Source organism: Erythrolamprus reginae, chromosome 5 (genome assembly GCF_031021105.1).
Source record: "Erythrolamprus reginae isolate rEryReg1 chromosome 5, rEryReg1.hap1, whole genome shotgun sequence".
In the NCBI taxonomy this organism is placed as follows: domain Eukaryota; kingdom Metazoa; phylum Chordata; class Lepidosauria; order Squamata; family Dipsadidae; genus Erythrolamprus; species Erythrolamprus reginae.
In genome coordinates, this window is record NC_091954.1 from 34,377,629 (window position 1) to 34,403,152 (window position 25,524).

The window sequence follows — 25,524 nt, forward strand, 5'->3', positions numbered from 1 at the left end:
GATTTCTAATTCTATTATATGCTAAATTCAATATCTGGCCAATGGGTTATATAGTCAAGTTTTACCTGATGGCATTTCTAAATACAGCAGAAGGACTTAACCAGTCTTGATTGGAATCTTACAATTAGATGGAGGTTATACTTAAAAAAAATATTTAAACCAATAAATAAAATAGCAAGAGGCACAACTGGTTTGTTTTCAGATTCCTGTGCTTTTTTCTTACCTCTTATATCAGGGATCCCCAAACTAGTCCCAGAGAATTCTGGGAATTTATTGATTTATTGATTGATTTGATTTGATTTGTATGCCGCCATGGTCTTGTATGCCGCCCATCTCCGCGGACTCGGGGCGGCTCACAGCATATACCAAAAACATACAATGCAGTTTACCCAATTAATATACTAAAAAAGATTCTTTAACAATTCTAACTTCAGACATTGATTTGCATTCATTCAATATTCACATTGAAGTCCACAGGCCTTAAAAGTTGTCAAGTTTGAAGAGCTCTGCCTTACATCTTATACAGATAGTCCTTGACTTACAATAGTTCATTTAGTGATATTCGAAGTTACAATAGCACTGAAAACAGTAACTTATAACCGTTTTTCAGCTCACGTGATCAAAATTCAGGTGCCTGGCAATTAGTTCATATTTATGTCCATTGCTGTATCCCTGTGGTCATGTGATCCCCTTTTGCGACCTTCTAACAAGCAAAGTCAATGGGGAAGCCAGGTTCAACTCAAAGTCAAGTCAAGTCAACCTCTTTATTGTCATTGTACATCATGTATACAACAAAATTGGTTTAGCCTCCATTGGTGCAGTTCGTACAAGACAATGGGAATAATATAAAAGATAATCCTTATACAAGTAGTTAGGGGAAAAAACTAGTCATACGTTTCCATATGTACAACATATTCTGTGCAACATGTATATTACTCAGGTGTATGATCTTATACACTGCTAAAAAAAAATAAAGGGAACACTTAAACAACGCAATATAACTCCAAGTAAATCAAACTTCTGTGAAATCAAACTGTCCACTTAGAAAGCAACACTGATTGACAATCAATTTCATATGCTGTTGTGCACATTTAACTTTGTACAGAAAAAGTATTCAATAAGAATTTTCATTCATTCAGATCTAGAATATGTTATTTGAGTGTTCCCTTTATTTTTTTGAGCAGTATATCATTGTATATACATATTATACATAAATATGTATATATATATATTATATAGATATATATACATATATAATATACATATTATACATATACATACACACTACATTGGCACCTGTGAAATTTGTAGTGCTATATTCTCTTTAGGAGTCTGACAGGGTTCTTAAATCTGTTTGCCTGGCTGGCTCTACTTCTGTGGCTTCTGTTAGTAAGTTCACTTATTAACTTATCAACTGCAGTGATCCACTTAAGAACCGAGGTGAGATAGGTCGTAAAAAGGGGGCAAAATTCATTTAACAAATGTCTCACTTAACAACAAAAATTTTGGGTTTGACTGTGGTCATATGTCGAGGACTACCTGTAGAACTTACAAGCATAATACAAACGATGCATAATTGAATCAGCAAAGGTTTTTTTAAAAAAAAACCCTCTATATGTGGCTTCAGTTACATATCTCTTATTACCGTCCCTGCTGTTGAAGGCTCTATCTGTTCCCTGTAATGAATTATGTACAATTTGAAACCCATGGCTAGGGCTTTCGTAGATGATTAATAAAGGGTAAAAAAAGGTGTTGATAGATTTAAGCGATTGAATACCTGAAGCATGAAATCCAGCAATGTGAGGAGGAAGTGTGTGTGCTTGTGTTACCTATTCCCCATGCTACACTACACCCCAAAAGATATCCTGTATACATGTCTCACGTTACCTGCCTTGCCTCACCTCATGCTTCACGCTAAACAGCTAGAATGAGAAACACACTGAATATTGTGTAAACTGTTAGGATGCTTAGCAAAAGGCACACAGCTGTTGAGTTCTTACTGTAACTTTTCATTCCCTGTTCCAAGGAATCACTCACAATAATGAAAAGGCAAGAAGGCAAAGCAAACACAGACAGTCCTCGACTTACAACAGTTCACTTAGTGATTGTTCAAAGTTGCATCACTGAAGAGTATCTTAGGACCGTGTTTCACACTTACAACCATTGCAGCAACCCCATGGCCCACGTGATCAAAATTCAGATGCGTGGTGACCGACTCATATTTATGATGGTTGCAGTCATCCATAGGGAGTCAAGGGATCCCCTTTTGCAACCTTCTGACAAGCAAAGCCAATGGGGAAATCAGATTCGCTTAACAACCGTGTTACTAATTTAAGAACTGCAGTGCTTCACTTGCCAATTATGGTGAGAAAAGTCGTAAAACCTTTCCAGCACCCCCCACCCCCCATGGTTATGTGATCAAAATTCAGACGCTTGACAATTGGTTCATACTTATGACTGTTGTTGCATCCAAAGATCATGTGATCACATTTGCAACCTTTTGACAAGGAAAGTTAATAGGGAAGCCAGATTCATTTAACTACTAGATTACTAATTTATTATCTGTGCTGTTTCACTTAAGCACCATAGCAAAAAAGGTTGTTAAATGGGGCAAAACTCACTTAACAAATATTTCACTAACAATAGAAATGTTGGGCCCCATTGTGGTGGTTAAATTCAGAACTACCTGTATAGACATGACAAATCATAGATCACAGGTTAATAAGTGTTCTGTCTGGGTTCCCCCAGACGTCAACACCAACTAAAAAGAGTAGCCAGACACGCTGGTAAAAAGCAAAGTCATTTTATATCTTTGAAAACAAACACAGATAACAAAAACTGTTCTTACAAACTGGAATGCTATGAAGCTTCACAGAAGAGTCACGACGGCCAGACAATACAACAGGCTTCTTGCTGGCACACACACCACTGTAGATAATAAAACCCACGCCTCCCCCAAGTTTTCAGCCTTCGAGGCCACAAGCCAGAATCAGAGACGCCAAGGATCGAAGCAAGGTCACATGACTCCCAAAAGATAACTCTCAACAATACAGGAAGGGCGGGCCTGCCTTTTCAACCTTTCTGAGGAGAACCACACCCAAACCCAGCTATTGCCTATTAGGGATGGAAATACCTGGCTAATTGTCCCCTTCGTTGTGCTGCCCTTCTCTGCCTCATATCTATGATGGCTTGTGCGTTCTCATCTAATGATTCCAGGCTACTCGCTGGGGAGAGCTCCCCCCCGGGGGTCTCAGGCTGTTCTCCCTCCTCCTCGTCCTGACATTCCTCTTCCGTGTCTGCCTGTTCCTCCTCCTCCTCCTGTTCCTCGTCCTCCCCCTCTGAGCATGGAGCCGGCAGAGTTCCAGCCGTTCCCTGAGGAGCCTCAGACTGAATCACAACAATAAGACTCAATTTCTGGAAGAAAAGCATAGCCACCTAACTAAAAGTAAAAGAAATAATTAAAACAAAAACCTCCACTCTTACAATATAGCTCAGGTTTGTAATCTCACCCAGGTAACTTCTGAATGAGCAAGCCAGAAGGAACCTACCATTCATATGACAGGTTTCTCAATTTTGCTTTAAGGGATGCAAACAAAGAGGTTTAGCCTGCTATAAAACAGCACTTTTGCAAGATTGATAGCTGTAGAGTTTAGCGGGACAAAGTTTACCACAATTCCAATGCAAATAATATTTTTTTAAAGTCTCATTATAGCACAAACGCTGACATGACAAACTAGCAACTTTCTGCCCTATTACCATCTAAATATGTGATGTTTGGGCCAAATATATCTACTTACAGTATCAAGGCCAGGCACTAGAGAACGCAATAAAATATTCCTGTTAATGAATGTGTTTAAGCTAAAAAGTGAGTTTGATATGATTAAAAAATAGAAAGGACTTCCCTGAATTTGAAATGGCAGTTTTACCAAAGGGAGTAGAAACGCTCCTGAACAAAGACAGAATGTAAATTCACCTACCATTCGGAAATCTTCCTCAAACTTGTAGGCTCCACCTCCAGTGGCACAAAGCGTGGTATGCAAGCTTGAAAAGTTTTTTTCGCTGCCCATCTGTATGAACCTGTGCATGGCACAGCTTGGGAAACGGATGAAATGGAGATTCCCTTTACGTCCACACATAGTCAAGTTTTTCAGTTCCAGGTGGACATCTCGGATCCCGGTTTTACCATAGGCTGTGTTGGAAGTCAGATACTTCCTGATGCTTTTGAGGTTTTCCACTTCTTCCTGCTCTTCTTCAGCGGTAATGTCTTTTGGTTCAAAGTATACCAGTTTAACAAGAGTCCCACCAATGTCCATGCCAAACCATGGGAATGCTAGAGGAAGGAAGGAAAGAAATAAAGGTTACTGCAGGAACGCTTTAAACAATACTTTTAGATATTAAATGTAATAGTTAGAAGGCCTTTATTATACCACCAAATTATTGCCAATATATATAGTTACTAAAATGGCCTAGACCCGCAGCACTCAACCTTTTGGGCACCGGGGACTGGTTCCATGGAGAAAGGTTTTTATGTAAGAGAGAACATACTAGTAAGAGAGAAACATTAGGATAGGGGATGGCAGGCATGCTGGTGCACTTATGCACGCCCCTTACTGACATCTTAGCAATCAGGAGAGGTCAACAGTGGATAGACTAACAGAAAAGTTTTGGAGGTTAGGTGATGATACTACAGAGTTCCATGCATCACCTACTCGGTTACTAAAATCGCATTTCCTGCAGTCGAGTTTAGTGCGGTTTACTTTAAGTTTGTATCTGTTTTGTACTCGTGTGTTGTGGTTGAAGCTGAAATAGTTGTTGACAAGAAGGATGTTGTAGCAGATTATTTTGATGGGCTATGCTTAGGTCGTGTTTAAGGTGATGTAGCTCTGAGCATTCTAAACCTAGGATTGTAAGTCTAGTTGCATAGGGTATACTGTTACAAGTGGACCAGAGGAGGCGGGACTTTGCTTGTTTGCATGGATGGGTTTCTGGCATGCTGCAGACTGTCACTGGTCCATAGACTGGGGTTTGGAGACCCCTGGTCTAGACCAAAACTTCCCCAAATATTCTCTAGATCAGGGGTCCCCAACCCTAGGTTGCAGCCCAGTGCCAGGCCACAGCCTGTTCTGAACTGGGCCATTGGGGCGTGTGCGTATGTAACCATCCCCTCTCCCCTTCCACCACCATTGCCCCTGTTGGTCCACCAAGCCAGAAAGGTTGAAGACCCTTACTTCAGATAATGATGAGCTTACAAAGGACTGGAAATTATGGAATTTCAAATACTTATCTGGAAAGCCTTCAAATACTTATCTGGAAACAGCAACAACAGTGTTAACAGCCAAACCAAATAGTTAATTGTGCATATTAAATCTGCCTATGACATGCATATTTAATACAGAGACTCATTTAATTGTTTATAAAGTAATTCAGAGTATATGTTCAGCCAAAAATAATTCTCTTGATCTCGAGGTACCATATTTTATCTCCTTCAGATACCTACCTGAACGGGTTTTTTTCTTTTTATTTTTTTTATTTTTTTTCAATGACTACTTCAGCTTCAACCGCAACAACACAAGAGCATGCAACAGATTCAAACTTAATATGAACCGCTCCAAACTTGACTGTAAAAAATATGATTTCAACAATTGAGTTATCGAAGTGTGGAACTCATTACCGGACTCAATTGTGTCAACCCCTAACCGCCAACATTTCTCCCTTAGACTCTCCACGATTGACCTCTCCAAGGTTCCTAAGAGGCCAGTAAGGGGCGTACATAAGTGCACTAGTGTGCCTTTCGTCCCCTGTCCAATTGTCTTTCCTTTCTCTCACTTATCATATATATTTTCTTTCTTTCATATATCCTCTCCTCTAAGTTCACTTTACCCTTATATATATTACTACATGTCTATTTTTCTTCCTATGTATTTGTGTATTGGACAAATGAATGAATGAATGAATAAATAAATTGTGACAACTTGCTATTTGCTGCCCTATTTTCAGCAACAATATCAGCAAAGTTAGCACACCAACCCCCCCAACCATCCTCCACTCTCTCCCTGAATCTGCCCAAATTCATATCCACTATGTCAATGATACCTCATCCTCTAATGTCCCCTTTTCCTTTAGCCTTCAATCTTCCCCAACATCAGGGGCTTTTCTAACAAGTCCTTTCTATTTATTTGGTGGCCAAAGTGTTTGAGTTTCAGCTTCAGTATCTGCCATTCCAGAGGATAGAGTTCATGACTGATTTAATTCCCTGAATGGACAGGGTTAAAGGCTAGCCTACTTTTAACCAAGAGTTATTAGATCTTCTTCAAACTACAGACAGTTGTGGTTTTCAGAAGAAGGCTTCTCACCCTTTGCCACACAAAATCACAGTTCAATATACCCTCTATCAATTGGATTTGGTCAACAAGAGATAGCAAAAGGTGAACAAAAAACAAATTTAAGTCTTGCAGAAAACATCAGTTATTTACAGAATGGAGTATCAGAAATTTCAAAGTCCGCAACAAAATTATTTCTACGAAAAAGGGAGTATGTAAAGATTGGATTGTATGTTAGAATCTTGTATTTTGGAGTCAGTTTAGATTGTGTAGTTTTCTACAAACAGATGTAAACACATTCAAAATGACATGTTTTCTATATTGATAAAACATTAAAATATGTTTTCCTATAAAAATTAAGGACTGGCTTCATGTCACAATACTACAGCCACTGAATATGTGTAATTTTGCAAAGTCCAGATTATTGATAGTGTACATGCTAGTCAATCTGCAATAATTATACTTGGCCCAGATTTTTATCAATAAGAATTTCAATATGGCATAGTTGCGGAAACAAACATAGCTATGAAAGGATCATTCTTGCTAATTTGACAGAGGAAAATCTTCTACATTTTACAGAACATTGTCTTGTTCTATTGATGCTACCATAATAATTATCTTGAATGCTAAAATCTTCCAAACTGGATTAGGTAAACAAATTAATTATACACATTTTTTCTTCTCAACAACTATAAAGCCAAAATACCTTTTCTTGTTTGGAATTTTTGAAAAACAAAGGTCTTGAAGGACGTACTGTATGTAACATCATGGATTGGGCCAAAGGGCTCTTTGTTAAATGTTAAATAAAATTTCAAGGCCAGATGACAGGGGAAAATATCTCGATTAAATATTGCAAAAGTCAATCAGATTTCAGCAATACTGTCTTACAGCCCATTAAACCCATAGATTGAATTTTATTACAGCTTTATCCAAATCCTGTTTTCTCAGCTGTAGATATCTCTAATTATACGCTTTTTTGTCATAATACAGTACATGCAAAAATCACAGTTGTCTGTTTCTAATCCTTTCGGACTCTGGGCAGCGTACAATCACTAAAATATCATATAAAAACAACATAAAATCTCCTTAATAAAAACATTCATATTTCTGGGCTGGAGCTAGATGTTATTGCTCATGCTTCCTCCTCTCCCAGGCCTGGCAGCAAAGCCAGGTTTTTAAGGTTTTCCGGAAGGCCAGGAGGCGATTCTACAAGATTAATTAGGATTTCAAAATACAGTCAAGCCCAAATTCAGTAGCTCACACAAAAACAGTCTTTGCAACAGTTACTCACCCAAATGAAGAAGTGCAATATATTTGTCATCTACTTTGTAAGATTTCATAAGATTGAAGAAACTTGAAATTCCACGCAAGGGCACATCAGAGGTCTCATTTGTTGAAAACCAAGAACGGGAATTGTCACTTTCCAGTTCTTGACAGGAGTATAAAACTCGATTTCATTGAGGCCTGCATGAGGGTTGAGTTTGACCTCAGGGGGGCGGGTAGCCATGACCAGTTTGACATCACTAATGTCAGGCGCACCTGTGGTGGCCCGGGCAGACCTAGGATGGAATCTTCCTGCAACTGGGGCCCTCCTGAGCTCCGTTTTTGCTGGCAGAGGCACTGTGGGCCAGCCATTTGCAGAAATGACTGGGCCATGAACTAACAACTGACATGTCCAAACGGTATGAATGCTATGTATGCATGTAATTGTGACTGTTTTAATTAATGGGTTGTTTTTATTGAGGGCTTCATAGTTGTAGACATTATATTCGACTTCTTTTTGTTCTTTCTGTATTTATTTGTATTTATATTATTATTGTAAGCCGCCCTGAGTCCTTTGGGTGGTATATAAGCTAGCTAGATTAGATTAGATAGATAGATAGATAGATAGATAGATAGATAGATAGATGGATGGATGGATGGATGGATGGATGGATGGATGGATGGATGGATGGACGGACGGACGGACGGACGGACAGACAGACGATGATAGATAGTAAATAATCAATCAATCAATCAATCAGCTGAACATCATGTCTCCGTATTAGACCAGGAGTATAAAGCTTCAGTGATATAATATCTGAAAGCCACATAAAAGGAGAATAATAAATCACATAAGAATCATGTAGTGTAGGAGTTGTTTGTTGATTATTTGATTTTAATCTGTTAAAATCCTATGGCTTCATGTGAAAAATTTCTACTTCTTGAGGATGGAAATAATGTCTACTGACTGCATAATATCAGTACCTCATCACAATCTCTGCACAATGAATTATTACACTAGGATTTTCAAAATGCACCTTCATCTTAGAGGTGGGTTCTTGACTTAAGATCACAATTCAGTCTGGAATTATGGTCATAAATCAATCTGATTCAATTTTACAACTGTTTTTCTGATGGCCATAAAGTGATTCAATGCTACCATTTTCTGCCAGAAAGCAGCCAAAATGGTCACAAATCATAGTTACATGATTGCAAAAGCTTTGGTCAAAAATACAAATTTGTTGCCAAGCATGTGAAATGAGATAACATGACCATGGTGTATGTAGTGGGAAGGGGGCAGATGTAACTTTGTGGATAAGTAGCTCTTTTTTAGTCTATTATAACTTCAGTTGTTAAGCAAAGAATACCTATACAGTGGAACCCCGACTTACGAGTTTAATTGGTTCCGGAAGGAGGCTCGCACGTCGAACAGCTCGTATGTCGAAACATTGTTTCCCATAGGAAACAATGTAAAAGCGATTAATGCGTGCAAGCCCGAGGGCTGAGGGGAAAAGACGTCGGCTGAAGCGGGGAAGTTCGCCAGGAGTCAGCAAAGAAGCCGCGCGTGTGTTTTAAAACATCGGAGCCGGCATGGGGAGGCTTTTAATCAGCCCCCGAGCCCCCAACCGGGACTCGGGGGTTGATTGAGAGCCTCCCCATGCCGGCTCCGATGTTTTAAAACACACGCGCGGCTTTTCCGCTGCCTCCTAAAGCGGGGAAGTTCGCCAGGAGGCAGCAGAAAAGCCGCGCGTGTGTTTTAAAACATCGGAGCCGGCATGGGGAGGCTTTTAATCAGCCCCCGAGCATCCAACCCGGACTCGGGGGTTGATTGAGAGCCTCCCCATGCCGGCTCCGATGTTTTAAAACACACGCGAGGCTTTTCCGCTGACTCCTAAAGCGGGGAAGTTCGCCAGGAGGCAGCAGAAAAGCCGCGCGTGTGTTTTAAAACATCGGAGCCGGCATGGGGAGGCTCTCAATCAACCCCCGAGTCCAGGTTGGATGCTCGGGGGCTGATTAAAAGCCTCCCCATGCCGGCTCCGATGTTTTAAAACACACGCACGGCTTTTCTGCTGCCTCCTGGCGAACTTCCCCGCTTTAGGAGGCAGCGGAAAAGCCGCGCGTGTGTTTTAAAACATCGGAGCCGGCATGGGGAGGCTCTCAATCAACCCCCGAGTCCGGGTTGGGGGCTCGGGGGCTGATTAAAAGCCTCCCCATGCCGGCTCCGATGTTTTAAAACACACGCGCGGCTTTTCCGCTGACTCCTAAAGCGGGGAAGTTCGCCAGGAGGCAGCAGAAAAGCCGCGCGTGTGTTTTAAAACATCGGAGCCGGCATGGGGAGGCTTTTAATCAGCCCCCGAGCCCCCAACCTGGACTCGGGGGTTGATTGAGAGCCTCCCCATGCCGGCTCCGATGTTTTAAAACACACGCGCGGCTTTTCCGCTGCCTCCTAAAGCGGGGAAGTTCGCCAGGAGGCAGCAGAAAAGCCGCGCGTGTGTTTTAAAACATCGGAGCCGGCATGGGGAGGCTCTCAATCAACCCCCGAGTCCGGGTTGGATGCTCGGGGGCTGATTAAAAGCCTCCCCATGCCGGCTCCGATGTTTTAAAACACACGCACGGCTTTTCTGCTGCCTCCTGGCGAACTTCCCCGCTTTAGGAGGCAGCGGAAAAGCCTCACGTGTGTTTTAAAACATCGGAGCCGGCATGGGGTGGCTTTTAATCAGCCCCCGAGCATCCAACCCGGACTCGGGGGTTGATTGAGAGCCTCCCCATGCCGGCTCCGATGTTTTAAAACACACGCGCGACTTTTCTGCTGCCTCCTGGCGAACTTCCCCGCTTTAGGAGGCAGCGGAAAAGCCTCGCGTGTGTTTTAAAACATCGGAGCCGGCATGGGGAGGCTCTCAATCAACCCCCGAGTCCGGGTTGGGGGCTCGGGAGCTGATTAAAAGCCTCCCCATGCCGGCTCCGATGTTTTAAAACACACGCGCGACTTTTCTGCTGCCTCCTGGCGAACTTCCCCGCTTTAGGAGTCAGCGGAAAAGCCTCGCGTGTGTTTTAAAACATCGGAGCCGGCATGGGGAGGCTCTCAATCAACCCCCGAGTCCGGGTTGGGGGCTCGGGGGCTGATTAAAAGCCTCCCCATGCCGGCTCCGATGTTTTAAAACACACGCACGGCTTTTCCGCTCGGAAGCAAAGCAAGCCAGCCCGGGTCTTCTCGGCTCGTATCTCGAATGTGAGCTCGTGAGTCGAGCAAAAATTTCTCTAATCTCGCAGCTCGTATCTCGAGTAGCTCGTAAGTAGAGCTGCTCGTATGTCGGGGTTCCACTGTATTACAGAAGACTGATGAGACAATGGGGTTTATGGGGTGCTCAGGGAAGGATAACACCTCTTGTGTCATGTCCTTTTATGGCAGCTCATTTTAAGGCAGCTTTTAGGGCAGCTGGTTCACCTTTGGTCCCTACCTGTTACTCACCTCTCACCTGTGGCTCCTAGTAGCTGTAGCATTCGCAACGGCCATATCCCAGGCAACAGGTTTGACAGGTTGGCCAAACCAGGTTGAGAGTAGCCGATGGCAAGACGTCCTTCCTGGCCAGCTGAAACGGGGATTCCAGGAAGGACGTCTCTGTGATGTCAAAGCTCCACCCCTGGAATTCCCAATTGGGATTCCCCACCTCTGTTTGAGCGCTCCACAGCTCTTCCGGGAAGGTGACAGCCGGGCAGCAGCACTTCTCGGCGTTCTCCCGAACCCAAACCCAAACTTTTGGGGTTCGGGTTCGGGAGAACGCCGAGAAGCGCCCGGCTGTTTCAGAAGGTGACAGCCGGGCGGTGGTGCCCAGCAGAGCGCCAGCTTTTGCAATTGATTGGTGGGGGGGCTTGCACGCATTAATCAGTTTTCCATTGTTTCCTATGGGAAACATTGTTTCATCTTACGAACTTTTCACCTTCCTCCCGGAGCCAATTAAGTTCATAAGACAAGGTATCACTGTACCGTTTCCCCCAAAATAAGACATCCCCTGATCAGCCCAATCAGGGGTTTGAGTGCATGGCAATAAGGTCAAGGACTTATTTCAGGGTTCAAAAAAATATAAGATGGGGTCTTATTTGGGGGAAAACATGGTAGTTACTTACAAAATCACACAATGATGTCTAATAAAAATGCCCAGTCATAGAAATCCATTTCTGGATGACTACCTAGTAAGAATTATCCATCTTAGTGTATCATGTGCTCTGACTCTATCTCTTTCCCCCTAAGTTAATTAGTATCTTCAGGTGAAGATACTCGCTATTTTTGTATTTTAAAAATTCATGTGGAGCTCCAAGACATTCTTGTAAATAAGAATTATGATAGAATTTAATGAGGTTTATGGTTTTAATAGCAAAAATACAACACTTAAACCAACACAATTTTTAATCATTACAATTTTGCCTCATGATCCAATTTTTTTTTAACCTAACAGATTCTGTGGTCTAAAAATTTAAAAATCCCTATTCTAGAAGGTAATGTTCTGTGCTCTTTCTGGTCAATATAATCTTTTTACATAATAAGGTACAATAGTGCTTAACAGTTTGTAAACCCTTTTGAATTTTCAATATTTCATCACAAATAAGGCCTAAAACTTGATCTGTTCTCCATACAAATCAACAGATAGAATGGTGGGTTTTTTAACTTGTTTGTTTCATTCATCTCTCTATCTAGTTTTACGATGTACTGGATGTGAAGAACAGATAGCAATTTAGCTGATGTGGCTAAGATGCTGAGCTTGTCAATCAGAAGTTCAGCGGTTCAAATCCCTAGCACCACGTAACGCAGTGAGCTCCTGTTATTTGTCCTAGGTTCTGCCAATAGAAAGCACCTAAAAATGCAAGTAGAAAAACAGGGACGACTTTGGTGGGAAGGTAATAGCACTCCATGCATCTTTGGTGTTGAATCATGCTGGCCATATGACCAGAGAGATGTCTTCAGACAGCGCTGGCTCTCTGGCTTAGAAACGGAGATGAGCACCACTCCTAGAGCTGGAAATGACTACCTTTACCTTACTGAAAATTTAAAAGGCTTCACAATCTTTTAAGCATCACTATAACCTAGGGAGCCCGGCAAGCAGTATGGAAGCTGCCTACAGATACCATCTCACTTAAGGAACTATCTCAGAAATGTTCACAGAACAAATGGAACATTTAAATAATGTTCCTTGTGCAATCATGGAAAAAACGGGGCTTTAATTTTGTAATTTGGAGAACACACATTATGCTTTAGGAACTAATGTGTGTGTCTCTTTTCAGGAAATGATGGAAGTAAAACAGGGCTTCCGCCCTTCTCTTTAAAAAAAACCCTTTTATTCCCCCTCACTTGGGATGGAAAATGAATTACTTGTGCTTTGACCCTCCCAATCCCATAATGAAGCAGATTTTGTTATGTATGCTAACATCAGCATAATGTCAGAAGCAAACACACTTCATTATGCCATGTTACGTACAATACAATTTGAAACCAATATAAGCCAAAGGAATCTGAACCCAGGGAGAGGAAACCATATGAATGACTTACAGAGGGAAAGCAAGCTGTAAAGTACACACGAGGACAGCAGAAAGATTACGGTACACAAATGACAACTGCACGTGGTATTGCAGTTATGTTAACTGGCTCATTTTTTGTGGACATGGCATTACCACATTTGATAATAGTATGTTAGCATACCCTGACCTATCAGTTCAGCAAACCTTTCCCTACACTGTCTGAGGACTGTGTACTTTGAAGTCGAAGAATTATGAAGTCATAATTCCTTGACTTCTGACCATAATTGAGCCCACAACTTCTGCTGCTAAGCGAGACAATTGTTAGAGAATTTTGTCCCATTTCTTGCCACAGTTGTTAAATGAAGTGCTGCAGTTCTTAAATTAACAACATAATTGTTAAGTGAATCTGGCTTCCCCATTGACTTTGCTGGTCAGAAGGTCACAAAAGGTGATTACATGACCTCAGGACCTCATAAATATGATGGTTGCCAAGCATCCGAATTTTGATCATGTGACCATGGTGATGCTGCAACAGTCATAAGAATGAAAAAACACCACTTTTTTGAAGTCACTTTTAGTAGCTTCAAACAGTCACTAAACAAATGGTTGTAAATCAAGGATTAACTGTATTTCTATCGTCAAAGTTTTCCAAGAATTCAGAATACTGTTGTACTGGAGTTCCCTTTTCTCTCCTTATGTTTTATAGTTTTATGTCTCATAACAGCTAAAAAGCAATAGGAGACCTATCTTTCTGGCACAAAATTGATATTCAAGAACACTACAGAGTTTGTTAGTTCAAAACAGAAGAAAGAGTCAATTTCTGCACTCTTGTGAGTAGAAAGTTAGGATGAGAAGCAAGACCAAACAAAAAGATATTAAGGAATGCACCATCTTTCAAAATCTTGAAAAATGTTTATTTCTTTCAGTTGTAAAAAAGCAGGGGAAGAGATAAATAACAGGGTATCCAGGGGGAAAGCATTTTGAAATTCCCTGATATTTCCCTGACATTTCCCTGCAACTTGCGATCTAGTTAAGGCAAGGTCGTAGATGTCGTACCAAACGGTTAAGCCGTGGAGAAATATCAGAAGCTGAGGAAGCAAGTTGTTGCCATGGTTATGCTCATTTTTGCTTCACTCTGCCAGGCAGTGCGATCCATTTTTTAAATATTATTTTTCCCTGACTTTTAAACATTTTAATACAGTTTGGTTTATTCCCCTGATTTATTCCATTTTTTTCATGAATTCCCTGATAATTCCCGAACCACCAATTTCCCTGATAATTCCCTGTTTTCAAGATTTGCTGGACACCCTGAAATAAACAGTTCAATATTTAGTTCACCTTAAATCTAAAGTTGGATCATGTGACCATGGTTACATTTTAGATCCAGCACATGACATAGATTGCTTGGTGAAGTAATCCATTGCTCCTAAATGTTGCATGAATCGGATTGCAATGATTCAGGTCCATGACAGATACTGCTTGGCGAGTATAAATAAATTGACTGCAACCCAGATTTGTTTTTTGCCTTGGGCAAAACACAGAGGTCCTTGGTAGACAGCAAACAAAAATAGAGAAAGATGTTAGAGATTAATTTGGTATGCTGCGCCAAGCAAAATATTCAGCAGAAACCTAATTATCTATCTAGAAACTTAAATATGTAGTTGGAAACCTTCGAAGTCAGAGTCCCATTTTAGGAGATAAAAGCAACTTTCTAGTTGTGCATCCACCCTTGCCCTTCTTGATTTCTCTGCAATTATACCATCAGCTATGTCAGCGGTATCAAACTCAAGGCTTAGATCTGGCCCATGGGGCTGACCTGAAAACAGAGAAGGACCGACCTGCAGTGCCTCCACCAGCAAAAATGCAGCTCGGGACCTATTTTTGCTAGCAGTGCTTAAGTCTATCACAGCGCCATGGACATGAGTAATATTGAACTGGCCATGCGCCCCCTGCCCCCGAGGTCAAACACCACTCTGATGCAGTCACCAATGAAATCAAGTTTGATACCTCTAAGTTATAGTATCCTTTTAGATGAGCTCAAAAGACTGGGAATAAGTGGCATTGTGTAGTTACTTAATCTCATTTCTCCATGGTCAATTTTAGTTAGTAATGGCCAGAGGGGAGAGGAACCTTCCTTTTGGCCCTACTGTGCTGGATGTTTTCTTCACTTCGTATTCAATGTAAGGTCACTGAGTTCATTGGTTGCCATGGAATGAGATGTCAAATATACATCTCTCCGCTTGGAAAATTAAATGAGACAATGGACATCTTATTTCGGTGCCTGGAGGTTACGAGGGTCTAAATAAGGAATAAGAGGCTTTAACTGAACCCTGGCAAGACCCTGAGTGGCTAAAGAACTTGGTCTTGCCAATTTTAGGAATTTTAGGCCATCTTTAGTGCTAGGTGGAGTTGCACTGTCCAATCAGACTTACTATACAACCTGGAACTCCTCCTGACTGAAGAACAAGTAGTAGTCATGGCTAGTCTTTGCACAACTTCATATCTGGGCACCAGTTGTGCACATTCCTAGACTGGGGGCCTCTGCTCATGGTCATTCACACCTAGTCACTTACTGATTGGATTACTGTAACAGGGCTGTCCTTGAAGAGTACTGGGAACTTCAGCTTCAGTTGGTGCAAAAAGTCTACGGAGAGGGGCAGCATACAAATCAAATCAATCAAATCAAATCAAATCAAATCAAAAAAATGCAGTAGCATGGACAATTATGTGTGGTCCAATGGTTGCTACTCTGTTTCTGGGTCCATTTCAAGGTACTGGTTTTGAACTTCAAAGCTGTCCATGGCATGGGACTGAGTCATCTGAGGATAACTGCCTCATGCATCCAGCAGCCGGTTAGGTCCCACAGAGTTGGCTTTCTCCAGGTCCCGTCGGCTAGACAATGTCGGCTGGTGGGGCCGAGGGGAAGAGCTTTCTCTGTGGTGGCCCAGACACTCTGGAATGAACTCCCTCTGGAGATACGTACCGCCCCCTCCCTCCTGGTCTTTCGTAAAGCTCTGAAGACCCACCTCTGCTGGCGGCCGTGGGGGCCGTGAGTGATGAAATTGTCTCCAGCCGATATTATGAATGATTGAATTGGATGAATGTGTATGATTGTATATGAGGTTTTTAACACTTTTAGTAATTTTATATAATTCTTTTAAAGTAATTTAGATTTCTTTTATATATTGTTGTATTCATAATGTTGTACGCCGCCCTGAGTTGCCTCGAGAAGGACAGCATAGAAATCTAATAAATAAACAAACAAACAAACAAACTAAACTAACTAACTAACTCTTCCAGATTACTATATCCATCCCATCAGATCAAGCAAAGGCCAATTCCATCTATTAGGGACTTACAGGGGGCCCTGAGGGTGAGCCATCTCTGTCATGGTACCCATTTCATGGACCATTCTCCCTCCTGAAGTGAAACTGATTCCATCTTTGATTTTTTGGGAAATCCCTAAAACCTGATTATACCATCAAGCTGTGGGTCATAGGAGACCAATTAGGTAATGAGTTAGCTCCATTGTTGTTAACATAGGCTGTCCTCCTTTAGCCTTTGTGTTATAATGATAACAACAACAACAACAATAATAATAGTGTTTATATGTTAACTGCTTTACAGTTTCGCTACACACTGCTAGGTCCCCTCCGGACACTAGAGTTCACCCTTTGGATTTAATACACACAACCCAGAATTACTTTTTTATGAAATAGGAAGCCTTGTAAACTTGATGAATAAATAATAAGTTCCATCTTAATGAGCCAAATATGGTATTATTCAACAAGGCACACAATAAAAAGGAATACCACAGGGTTCATGAGACCAATTCTAATTATACTGCAGTAATACCCAGATCTGAGCCAAGAAAAATGAACAACAGTCTGATAAAATTGGCCTTGGTGTTTTTATTTCTCCTTTCTTCTTCCATGTCTGGCAGTCATGTAGATATGTTCATAACAAACCAGACGTTAGGCTATTCCAGTTCACCCTGACCTGATATTCTCCAATTCATTTGTCCATCTTACGAATAACAGAAAACCAGCAGCTAGTCTTCTAAAGCCTGAAAGAAATTCCTCTCCCTTTGTTATTTATCATTTTTTTAAAAGTGTGACTTTTATGAAGAAATTAATATTTCCACTCCAAGTAAAATAAAGCAAAAGGTGCAACTGTTTCCTACCATTTTAATTGTTTTTAACAAAATCCGGAATCATTACTTTAGGATGGCAACATATCAAACTGGTTTTCTTTTGTTCAGAAGAATGCACCAACCTTGTTACACAATATTAATAAAACTTTGAGTGATGGGAGGAGAGGAAATTCAACACTAGTATTGTTTTATCAGATATAAAACCTGTATTGGAGCAAGACAATCCAGTTCTACACAATATACAATTCAAACAGGACAGTGTAAAATTAATCATGTAATGTGAAGATTCTAACTTATTACATCTAAAACAATTTAGTAGTATTAACTGAAATATTGCAGAAATATGATGCTCAACATCACTCTAGAATATATTAGAAATCTAAATTGTTCGTTATTGATACAAAGAAAATGATTAACTAAGAACCAATGCATACATTGGTATTATAATCCTGGATCTAACTTGTGTTGCATAAGACTGTTGGGCAGAATTCATAGGATGGCAATTATTATGAAAAAGCAATCTAATATGTAGGAAAGAGAAGCCAAGCTAGGCTAAAATTATTTTCCCCAATATCAAGTTTTCTGTGCTTAAAAGTATTTTCTATTTAATCACAGGAGGCATAATTGCAATGAAATTATACAGTCCAGACGCACATTTGCAATCTCTACTCTCACAACAAGGTCTAAGTAAACAGAAAGAATCCAAAACATTACAAGGGTCATTTAACTTGATGGATGGTAACAGCTGAACTATATAGAGGAAAGTTCATTAATGGACAAGACAAGAGAATCTTTAACAGTTTATGAATCTACCTTTGGACAAGTCCAAGTGTTGCCAAAAACTGATAAACTGCACGTTTGATTAACGCTTTTATTTTTTATGGTTTTCAAAATACAAGTAAGAGTTTATTTTAATACACCATGGCAAAAGGGAATTCTAATAGATGTCAATACTTGTATTGAAAGCAGAAGCTGGAATTAATCAGAAGTCAGTAGTTCTTCAATTAATTAACATACCTTACATGGATGTAACTGAGACCACAAAACTCAGCCCAAACTTACTCCAGAGTACATTCTTGTTCACGTACATAAAAAAATAATTAAATTTGGATATATGGATAAAATATCAGAAAAACAGATGTCCAAAACTGCACCCAAATGAGCTAAAGTAAATTGCTGAATTCTTGTGCTCAGTAATCAGCGCTAACTTTCCACATAAAAGTTTAAGTGATAACTCTGTTCAGTTGAGCCAAAAGGGAAAAAAAAGGAAGTGGTCCCAATGCTGTCCTTTCAAAAAAAAAAGTCTTTGGGGTAAACTTAAGCATGATAGACCCAGATCCAACATTGTACTGGAACAAATATGGTCAATTTGTAGGCATCAGGCATAAGTGCTCTGGTTCACAACAGGGAACATGATGCTGAGTCTTGTTGGCCTTAGATTCATGGTGGTACCCTCTTGTATACAGAGCATAAAGCTTGAAAAGTAACATTCAGCAGTACAAGGGATTAGTTCATTGAAAATAAGGCTCAAAGATGTGGGAGCTACTCATACTTTTTCTTCTCTGAGACACACAAATATGACTTCAGATTGCATCTACAACAATTAACTTGCAACCATTCCCTAGAACAGTGTTTCCCAACCTTGGCAACTTGAATATATTTGGACTTCAACTCCCAGAATTCCCCAGCCAATGGATGCTGGCTGGGGAATTCTGGAAGTTGAAGTCCAAATATATTCAAGTTGCCAAGGTTGGGAAACACTGCCCTAGAAAACTACCAAGAGGGCAAATTTTGATTTGAATTACCTTAAGAAGCTGAGTATAATCATCTGGAAAAGAATTTGTTTTCCATAACAATCACCTCGCTTACCCAACTGTCAAGGCCACTTCATTCCTGACACCAGAAGCAAGCATTTATTAACTTTAGCCTAAATTTAGAGAATAATATTCCCTTCATAATCTGAAATTAACACTATCTCCACAACAGTCTATAGTTATCTGTTGTTATTAGATCTGTACTCTGCTTTTCTGTTCAAAGTGACATACATAATACAGTGATCCCCCGATTATCGCGAGGGTTCCGTTCCAAGACCCCTCGCGATAATCGATTTTTCGGGATGTAGTGGTGTGGAAGTAAAAACACCATCTGCGTATGCGCGCCCCTTTTTCCATGGCCGCGCATGCGCAGATGGTGTTTTTACTTCCGCACCTGGGAAGACCCAGCAGCTGAGGAGCCGCCTGCCTGCCCGCTTGTCTGCCGCTTTTCAGCTTGTCCGCCACTTGTCCGCTTGTCCGGCTGCCGCTTGTCCGCTGCTTTTCCGCTTGTCCGGCCGCCGCTTTTCTTGTCCGGCCGCCGCTTGTCCGCCGCTTGTCCGGCCGCCGCTTGTCCGCCGCTCTGGGAGTTGAAGACCCAGGGAAGGTTCCTTCGGCCGCCCACCAGCTGATCTGCTCGGCAGCGCAGTAGCAGCGAGGAGCCGAAGATGGGGTTTCCCCGTTGCCCACGCAAAGGGGAAACCCCATCTTCGGCTCCTCGCTGCTACTGCGCTGCCGAGCAGATCAGCTGGTGGGCAGCCGAAGGAACCTTCCCTGGGTGCCGCCCGCCGCTCGAGAGCAAGAGGGGGAGAGATAGAGAAAGAGAGAGAAGGAAAGAGATGAGAGAGGGAGGAAGAGAGTGTGAGAGAGGAAGAAGCAAGATAGAGAAAGAGAGAGAGAAAGAAAGATGAGAAAGGAAGGGAGTGACGTCATCGGGTGGAAAAATCGCGATATAGCGTTTCGCAAAGATCGAGATCGCGAAACTCGGGGGATCACTGTATTCCCAAACTCCTATGGGGTAGGGTGATGTTAGCCAACATAGAATGACTGATCAAAGTCACCCAGCCAGCTTTTGTGCCTAAGGGAGGATTAGAACTCATAATCTCCTGGTTTCTAGTCCAGCTATTTCACCAAACTAGCTCTCTGTTAGATGCTTACTATGGTATTACCAAATAAAACCTGAAGAGACTTTTACATATGTAAATGGGACAATTATTGCTTCTTGACTTAAAAAAACAAATGGTAGCAACTATCTTTTGTATAATACAAAGGAAAAGTAAACAAAGTTGGAGTTCCATGAGTTTCGGGTCCTCTCTTTATTAAGCTACAATTACAAGTTACCTAATGCAATTTGTAAAGCACTTTCACATACAAAACTAATAAGCACCTTTTAACACTGACCTCTAAATAATCCTGCCAAACCAGAACAACCAGATTATTCAATATTGTATTTTACACAGACTTCTTCAGTGAAAATTCCTTATTTTGTTACTCAATGTAAAACTCCTAGGAACCTCAGTTTAGATGTTTTATCACCATTTTTCTTTACTATATCTCATTCATTTTATTCTCCTTAGAAAATCTGAATTTAAATCCATGTTTTTCCTAATTAAAGCTCTATGGAGCTTTCAAGCCATTCTTTGTAAAATATTCTTCACAAACCATTAGTGGTTTAAGATTAGTGTTGGGCGAACCGAACTTGCGTAGTTCGGGTCCGTGCCGAACTTTGCGGGGTTCGGCATACCAAATCCAAACCCGGACTTTTCCAGAAGTCCATGTTCAGGTTCAGCATTCGCTCGAACACCGCAGTGGGTGGGAGGGGGAGGCGGGGAGGGCTCTGAGGCTCAAGCCGACGACTTGGCTTGGGGGGGGGGCAGGAGGGGCGACTCCAGACCAGGAACCTGACCTCCCCCCCCCAGCGCTTCGCCTCTCGCTGGGCCAGAGGGGTGGGGGAGGTAGGTTCTGCCGGCCAGCTATTCAGGATCCCGACTGGCAGCTTCAAGCAGGCGGTGGATGGGAGGGGGAGGCGCGGAGCTGCCGGCCGGGATCCTGAAGCGCTGGGGGGGGGGAGATGCCAGGCTCCATCAAGTGGGCGATGGCCAGGAGCCGCCGAAACAAGAGAGAACTAGGGGCAGGGATTTTCGGCGGCTCTTGGCCATCGCCTGTTTGATGGACACCCCCCTCCAGCGCTTCACTTCTGTTGGGCCAGAGGTGTTGGGGTTAGGGTTCGGCAAACCTACCCGAACTCCTACCTCAAGTTCATCCGAACCCGCCGAACCTGAACTTCAACGGGTTTGCCCAACACTATTTAAGATCAGTAAGTAACCACTATTTGCTGAGAATGGGTGGGTTCCTCTCAGTTTGGACCGGATTGCCCGTAACAGTAGTGACACACTGGTGAGGTCACGATGGCATCATGGATCCAATTCAGTCTTTGGGCACCACCATCTTTTTTTTAAAAAAAAAATCTGAACTTTTTACTGTTTGGAAGTTTTCCCTCTGCCACTTTTTGAAAAAGCACCCCCCCCCCCCCGTTTATACTTACCTTTATTCTTTCACCCAAAGCACAGCTGATCAGCTCCTCAGCTGTGTTTTGGCTATTATAGCTACTGAGCATGAGAGGAAACAGAATTGGATGAGGGGATGTGCGCACGGAACAAGCGCACGCAAAAATTCGCAATGTAAACTGGTGGAAAAGCTAAGTGGAACCCACCCCTGGCTGATAATAGAACAAAGATGAAGTCTGCATGATACTATTATTCTTAAGTACAGGATTTAAAGGTAACATCCATATAACAAGCTAAAATTGGAATAACAGAGCGTTGGAAGGGACCTTGAAAGTCTAACCTCCTGCTCAAGCAGGAAACCCTATACCACTTTAGACAAATGATTGTCCAATCTCTTCTTAAAAATCTCTAGTGTTGCAGCATATCAAAAAGCCTATTTTCAACTTTGATGTTCAATGGCAACAAAAATTTGAGAACTGAATGTAAAATATTAAAGCTTTTTTAAAATTATGCACATTACAGTCCAAAAAACAAAGTAAATGTAATCTTACAGTGTTTGAACAGTTGTAAAACAAGCTACTAATAGTTGAAACAATATTATGGATCTGCATAAAAACAAAAACATTAGTTGGTACTGAAATGGTTAATTAAATTGATGCAGAATGAAGAATTGCTCTGAATTCCAATTGCAACCTTGTTTTGGTTCTTAGATTTAGATAGATAGATTTTTATTGGCCAAGTGTGATTGGACACACAAGGAATTTGTCTTGGTGCATATGCTCTCAGCGTACATAAAATAAAATATACATTTGTCAAGAATCATGTGGTACATTGCTACATTTCTCCAAAGAACTCACTCCAAGATGAACAAGTTTAAACTCTTGCAATATTTTTTGAAAAATGTTATATAAGGCTAGAGTCTGTTAGTGTCAGTGGTGTTCTGTCATGTGCAGAAGTAATCATCACAGATGAAATACCACAATATTAGCTGACAAAAAAAATCAATTAAAAAAAATCAAAGCCAACAACCATATGCAATCATTTGTGAATTAGATTTACACCAAGTTTCTATGGTCTACCACATTATAGACATTTCTAATAAATGTAAAAGTTCCTAGTAACACTTTTGATGGAAATAAAAATCTTCACGTAGGCATCATTTTAATGGGTACTTTATTTTCTTTAATCTTTTCCTATTTTATCCAACTTCGGACTGTTTTCTTTTAAAAATAAAACAAACAACTTCTTACCTCGTAAAACTCCCAATCTATCAGAGAACAAAATGGGAAAATAACACTACAAACATTTCAATGAAACAATAAATGAGCATCTTTTTGGCCTGACTAGTTTAGGAAAAATGGTTTAACTTTCTCAAAATCCAACAAAAAAGCCATCAAAACTATAGGATATATTGCTGCTCAGTGTGGTCATATCTAAATATACTGATTCAAGGATCACATTGAATAAAATAGAGTCTGACTTCCAAATAAGTTAAGAATCGAATCAAGTTGTGAATGTTATTGTCTTAGCAGCATGCACAAACAGCCTTTTTAGAATCTATTTGCAAAACTCAACACTTTGTATTTCTAATTATTTTTTAATATTACCTTAAACTCCTCTAAACATTAAAGAACTTGCTATAGCCACACACATTACTCCAAAACACATATTAGTGAAATTGATCTTTAAGAAATATATTGAATTTCATAGAACTGAACAGGTAGAATTTTTTTTTATTCAAACCCAGTAATTTTCAGACAGCATCCTGCTATACCTTCCTATCTAGTCAAACTTTCCCTCATTCCTTAATAAAGATGCCATTAATGGCAGAAGTAAAACCATGCAGATTATGAAAACAAAGGGAGCCTTAAACACAAGTCTGGTCTACTTACAATGCTTCTTGTCAATGATTAGCCTCATTGTGAGTTACTAAAAGGAACAGTTAGCTCGAAGCAGGCAATCCAAGTCCGGGTGACTTTTCTTTTTTTTTACATCCCCAAAACTGACAAAGCGGATTTTTTAATATCAAGGCCGCATTTATACAACTCATCCACCCTGAGAAAAACCTCTCGCTTAAGCGCTCTGCACAGGGGAAAAAAGAGGGAGACCCGAGACCAGCCCACACCTTCCTAGCCTCCTCATTGGTCAAGGCCGGGACCAGCCTACGTGGGATCAGTGGGTGTGCACCCGGAGGAGGCGCCCCTATTGGCTGAGCCCGAGACGGTATTTAATGAACTGATGTTTGGGGCGGCTGAACAAGAAAGCAGCCCGATCTCAAAGTCAAGAAACGCCGGAGCCGCATCCTGGGGAGTTGAAAACGGGAAAAGCGTGATCAGATCCCGAACCCAGGAACCGCATCGCCGGCAAATATAAATACACTGCTCAAAAAAAAAAAAGGGGGGGGGGGACGACACTTAAACAACACAATGCAACTCCAAGTAAATCAAACTTCTGTGAACTCAAACTGTCCACTTAGGAAGCAACATTGATTGACAATCAATTTCACGTGCTGTTGTGCACATTCAACTTTGTACAGAACAAAGTATTCAATGAGAATATTTCATTCATTCAGATCTAGGATGTGTTTTCTGAGTGTTTTTTTTTTTTAGCAGTATATATGAGAGGTGGGTAGGTTGTTTTTTATTGCATCGAAGTAACATTCGCCTTTGCAGCGAGCACTGCAAATGAACTCTCGCCGCGCCTTGCCCTCGCCTGCCCCTTCCATCACGTGAATGCGCTTTGGAAACATTCCGACGGCACAGAGAGACAGTGAGCCAGTGCAAACCTTTCCCACCGGTCTCATTCACAGATTTTATGTTTCTCCACCATCCCCCTTTCCCCCTCTTTAACAGTCGCGCTACACCACGCCAACCCGAGACCGGTCGGGGAGATCCCGTGGAAGGAAAGTGCTTGCAGCGATGCGTCGGGGGGGCAAGGCTTGGCTTCCAAGGGCTCAAGGTTGACTCAGCCTTCCATTCTTTCTAAGGGGGGAAAAATGGGGACCCAGATTGTTGGGGGCGATAGACTTGACTCTCTGCAAAACCGTTTAGAGAGGGCTGTAAAAGCACTGCGAAGCGGTATATAAGTTTATATGCTGTTGCTATTTTTTTTCCTTTCTGCACGCGGGTTGCTTCCCAATGCCGTGCAAAGGCAACCCATCCGAATCGCACACCCCGCCCCTCAAACCAACCCAGCCTTCACTTACGCGGCCTGTTCTTTCTGCCCGAATCCATCCTCCGGCGCGCCCTGCTTTTTTTCGTCGGCGAGTCGTGGCCGGAGTGCGGCAGCTCCGGACGAAAATGCAGCGGGTGGGAAGCCTCGCCATGGCCGGCCGGAGGGTGGAAGCCGTTGTGCAGTGGCAGCCCGTTATGCAGCGAGCAGGTGGGGGAAGCCGCCGCCGCCGCCGCCGCTGAAGAGACGCCGGCTTGGCCTCGGAGTCTCTCCCCCATGGCGCCGGTAACAGCTGCAGCCGCCACTCCCGCGCGTCCTTTGTTTCGCCCTTCTCCCCGCGGCGAAGCAGGCAGAGGGCAGCGTCTTACGGCGCCCACCGTGCTGGCTTCTCCCCGCAGCGGCTGCCCAGCAGCCGGGTCGCCGCCTTCTCCGCCACCGCCTTCCCCGAGGCAGCGCCGAGCGCAGGCGTCCTGTCCACCGCAGGAGGAGGAGGAAGGAACGCCGGGCGAAGGATTGCTGGGAAAGCGGGGCGGGAGTAGCAGAGCCGCAGAGCGCTGGGCTCCTTCCCGAATTTGGGGCGGGTCACGTGACCCGACCTTCTTCCCTCGCGTTCGCCGGCGGGACTTGAATTTGCCCAGCCTGAGGAGAATTTGTGAGAAGGGAAGAAAAAAAGGAGCCGGGCTCTCGCAAACCGACGGACCCACAGGAGCTTCGGGGGACCCAACGCGGTTAAAGCTCCGTGTCTTTTCCCAAAGGTGCTTTTTTTCTCCCAGGAGGATTGCCTCGTG

The 25,524-nt window shown here is 42.2% G+C and overlaps 1 protein-coding gene across 2 annotated transcripts in view; it reads right to left on the bottom strand.

The window, feature by feature from the left end:
• Positions 1-25,296, bottom strand: part of PANK1 (pantothenate kinase 1) — a 38,633-nt gene extending 13,337 nt beyond the window's left edge. Inside the window, exons 1-2 of one of the 2 annotated variants that reach the window (XM_070752335.1) lie at positions 24,771-25,296; positions 3,978-4,330 (exon numbers count right to left, since the gene is read on the bottom strand). In XM_070752335.1, coding sequence (XP_070608436.1) covers positions 3,978-4,330; positions 24,771-25,014 — 597 coding nt within the window. In that variant the 5' untranslated portion in view covers positions 25,015-25,296. Of the gene's footprint in view, positions 1-3,977; positions 4,331-23,457; positions 23,641-24,770 lie in introns of those variants that run through there. The other variant, XM_070752334.1, reaches the window with a different exon arrangement.
• Between the last annotated feature and the right edge of the window lie 228 nt (positions 25,297-25,524).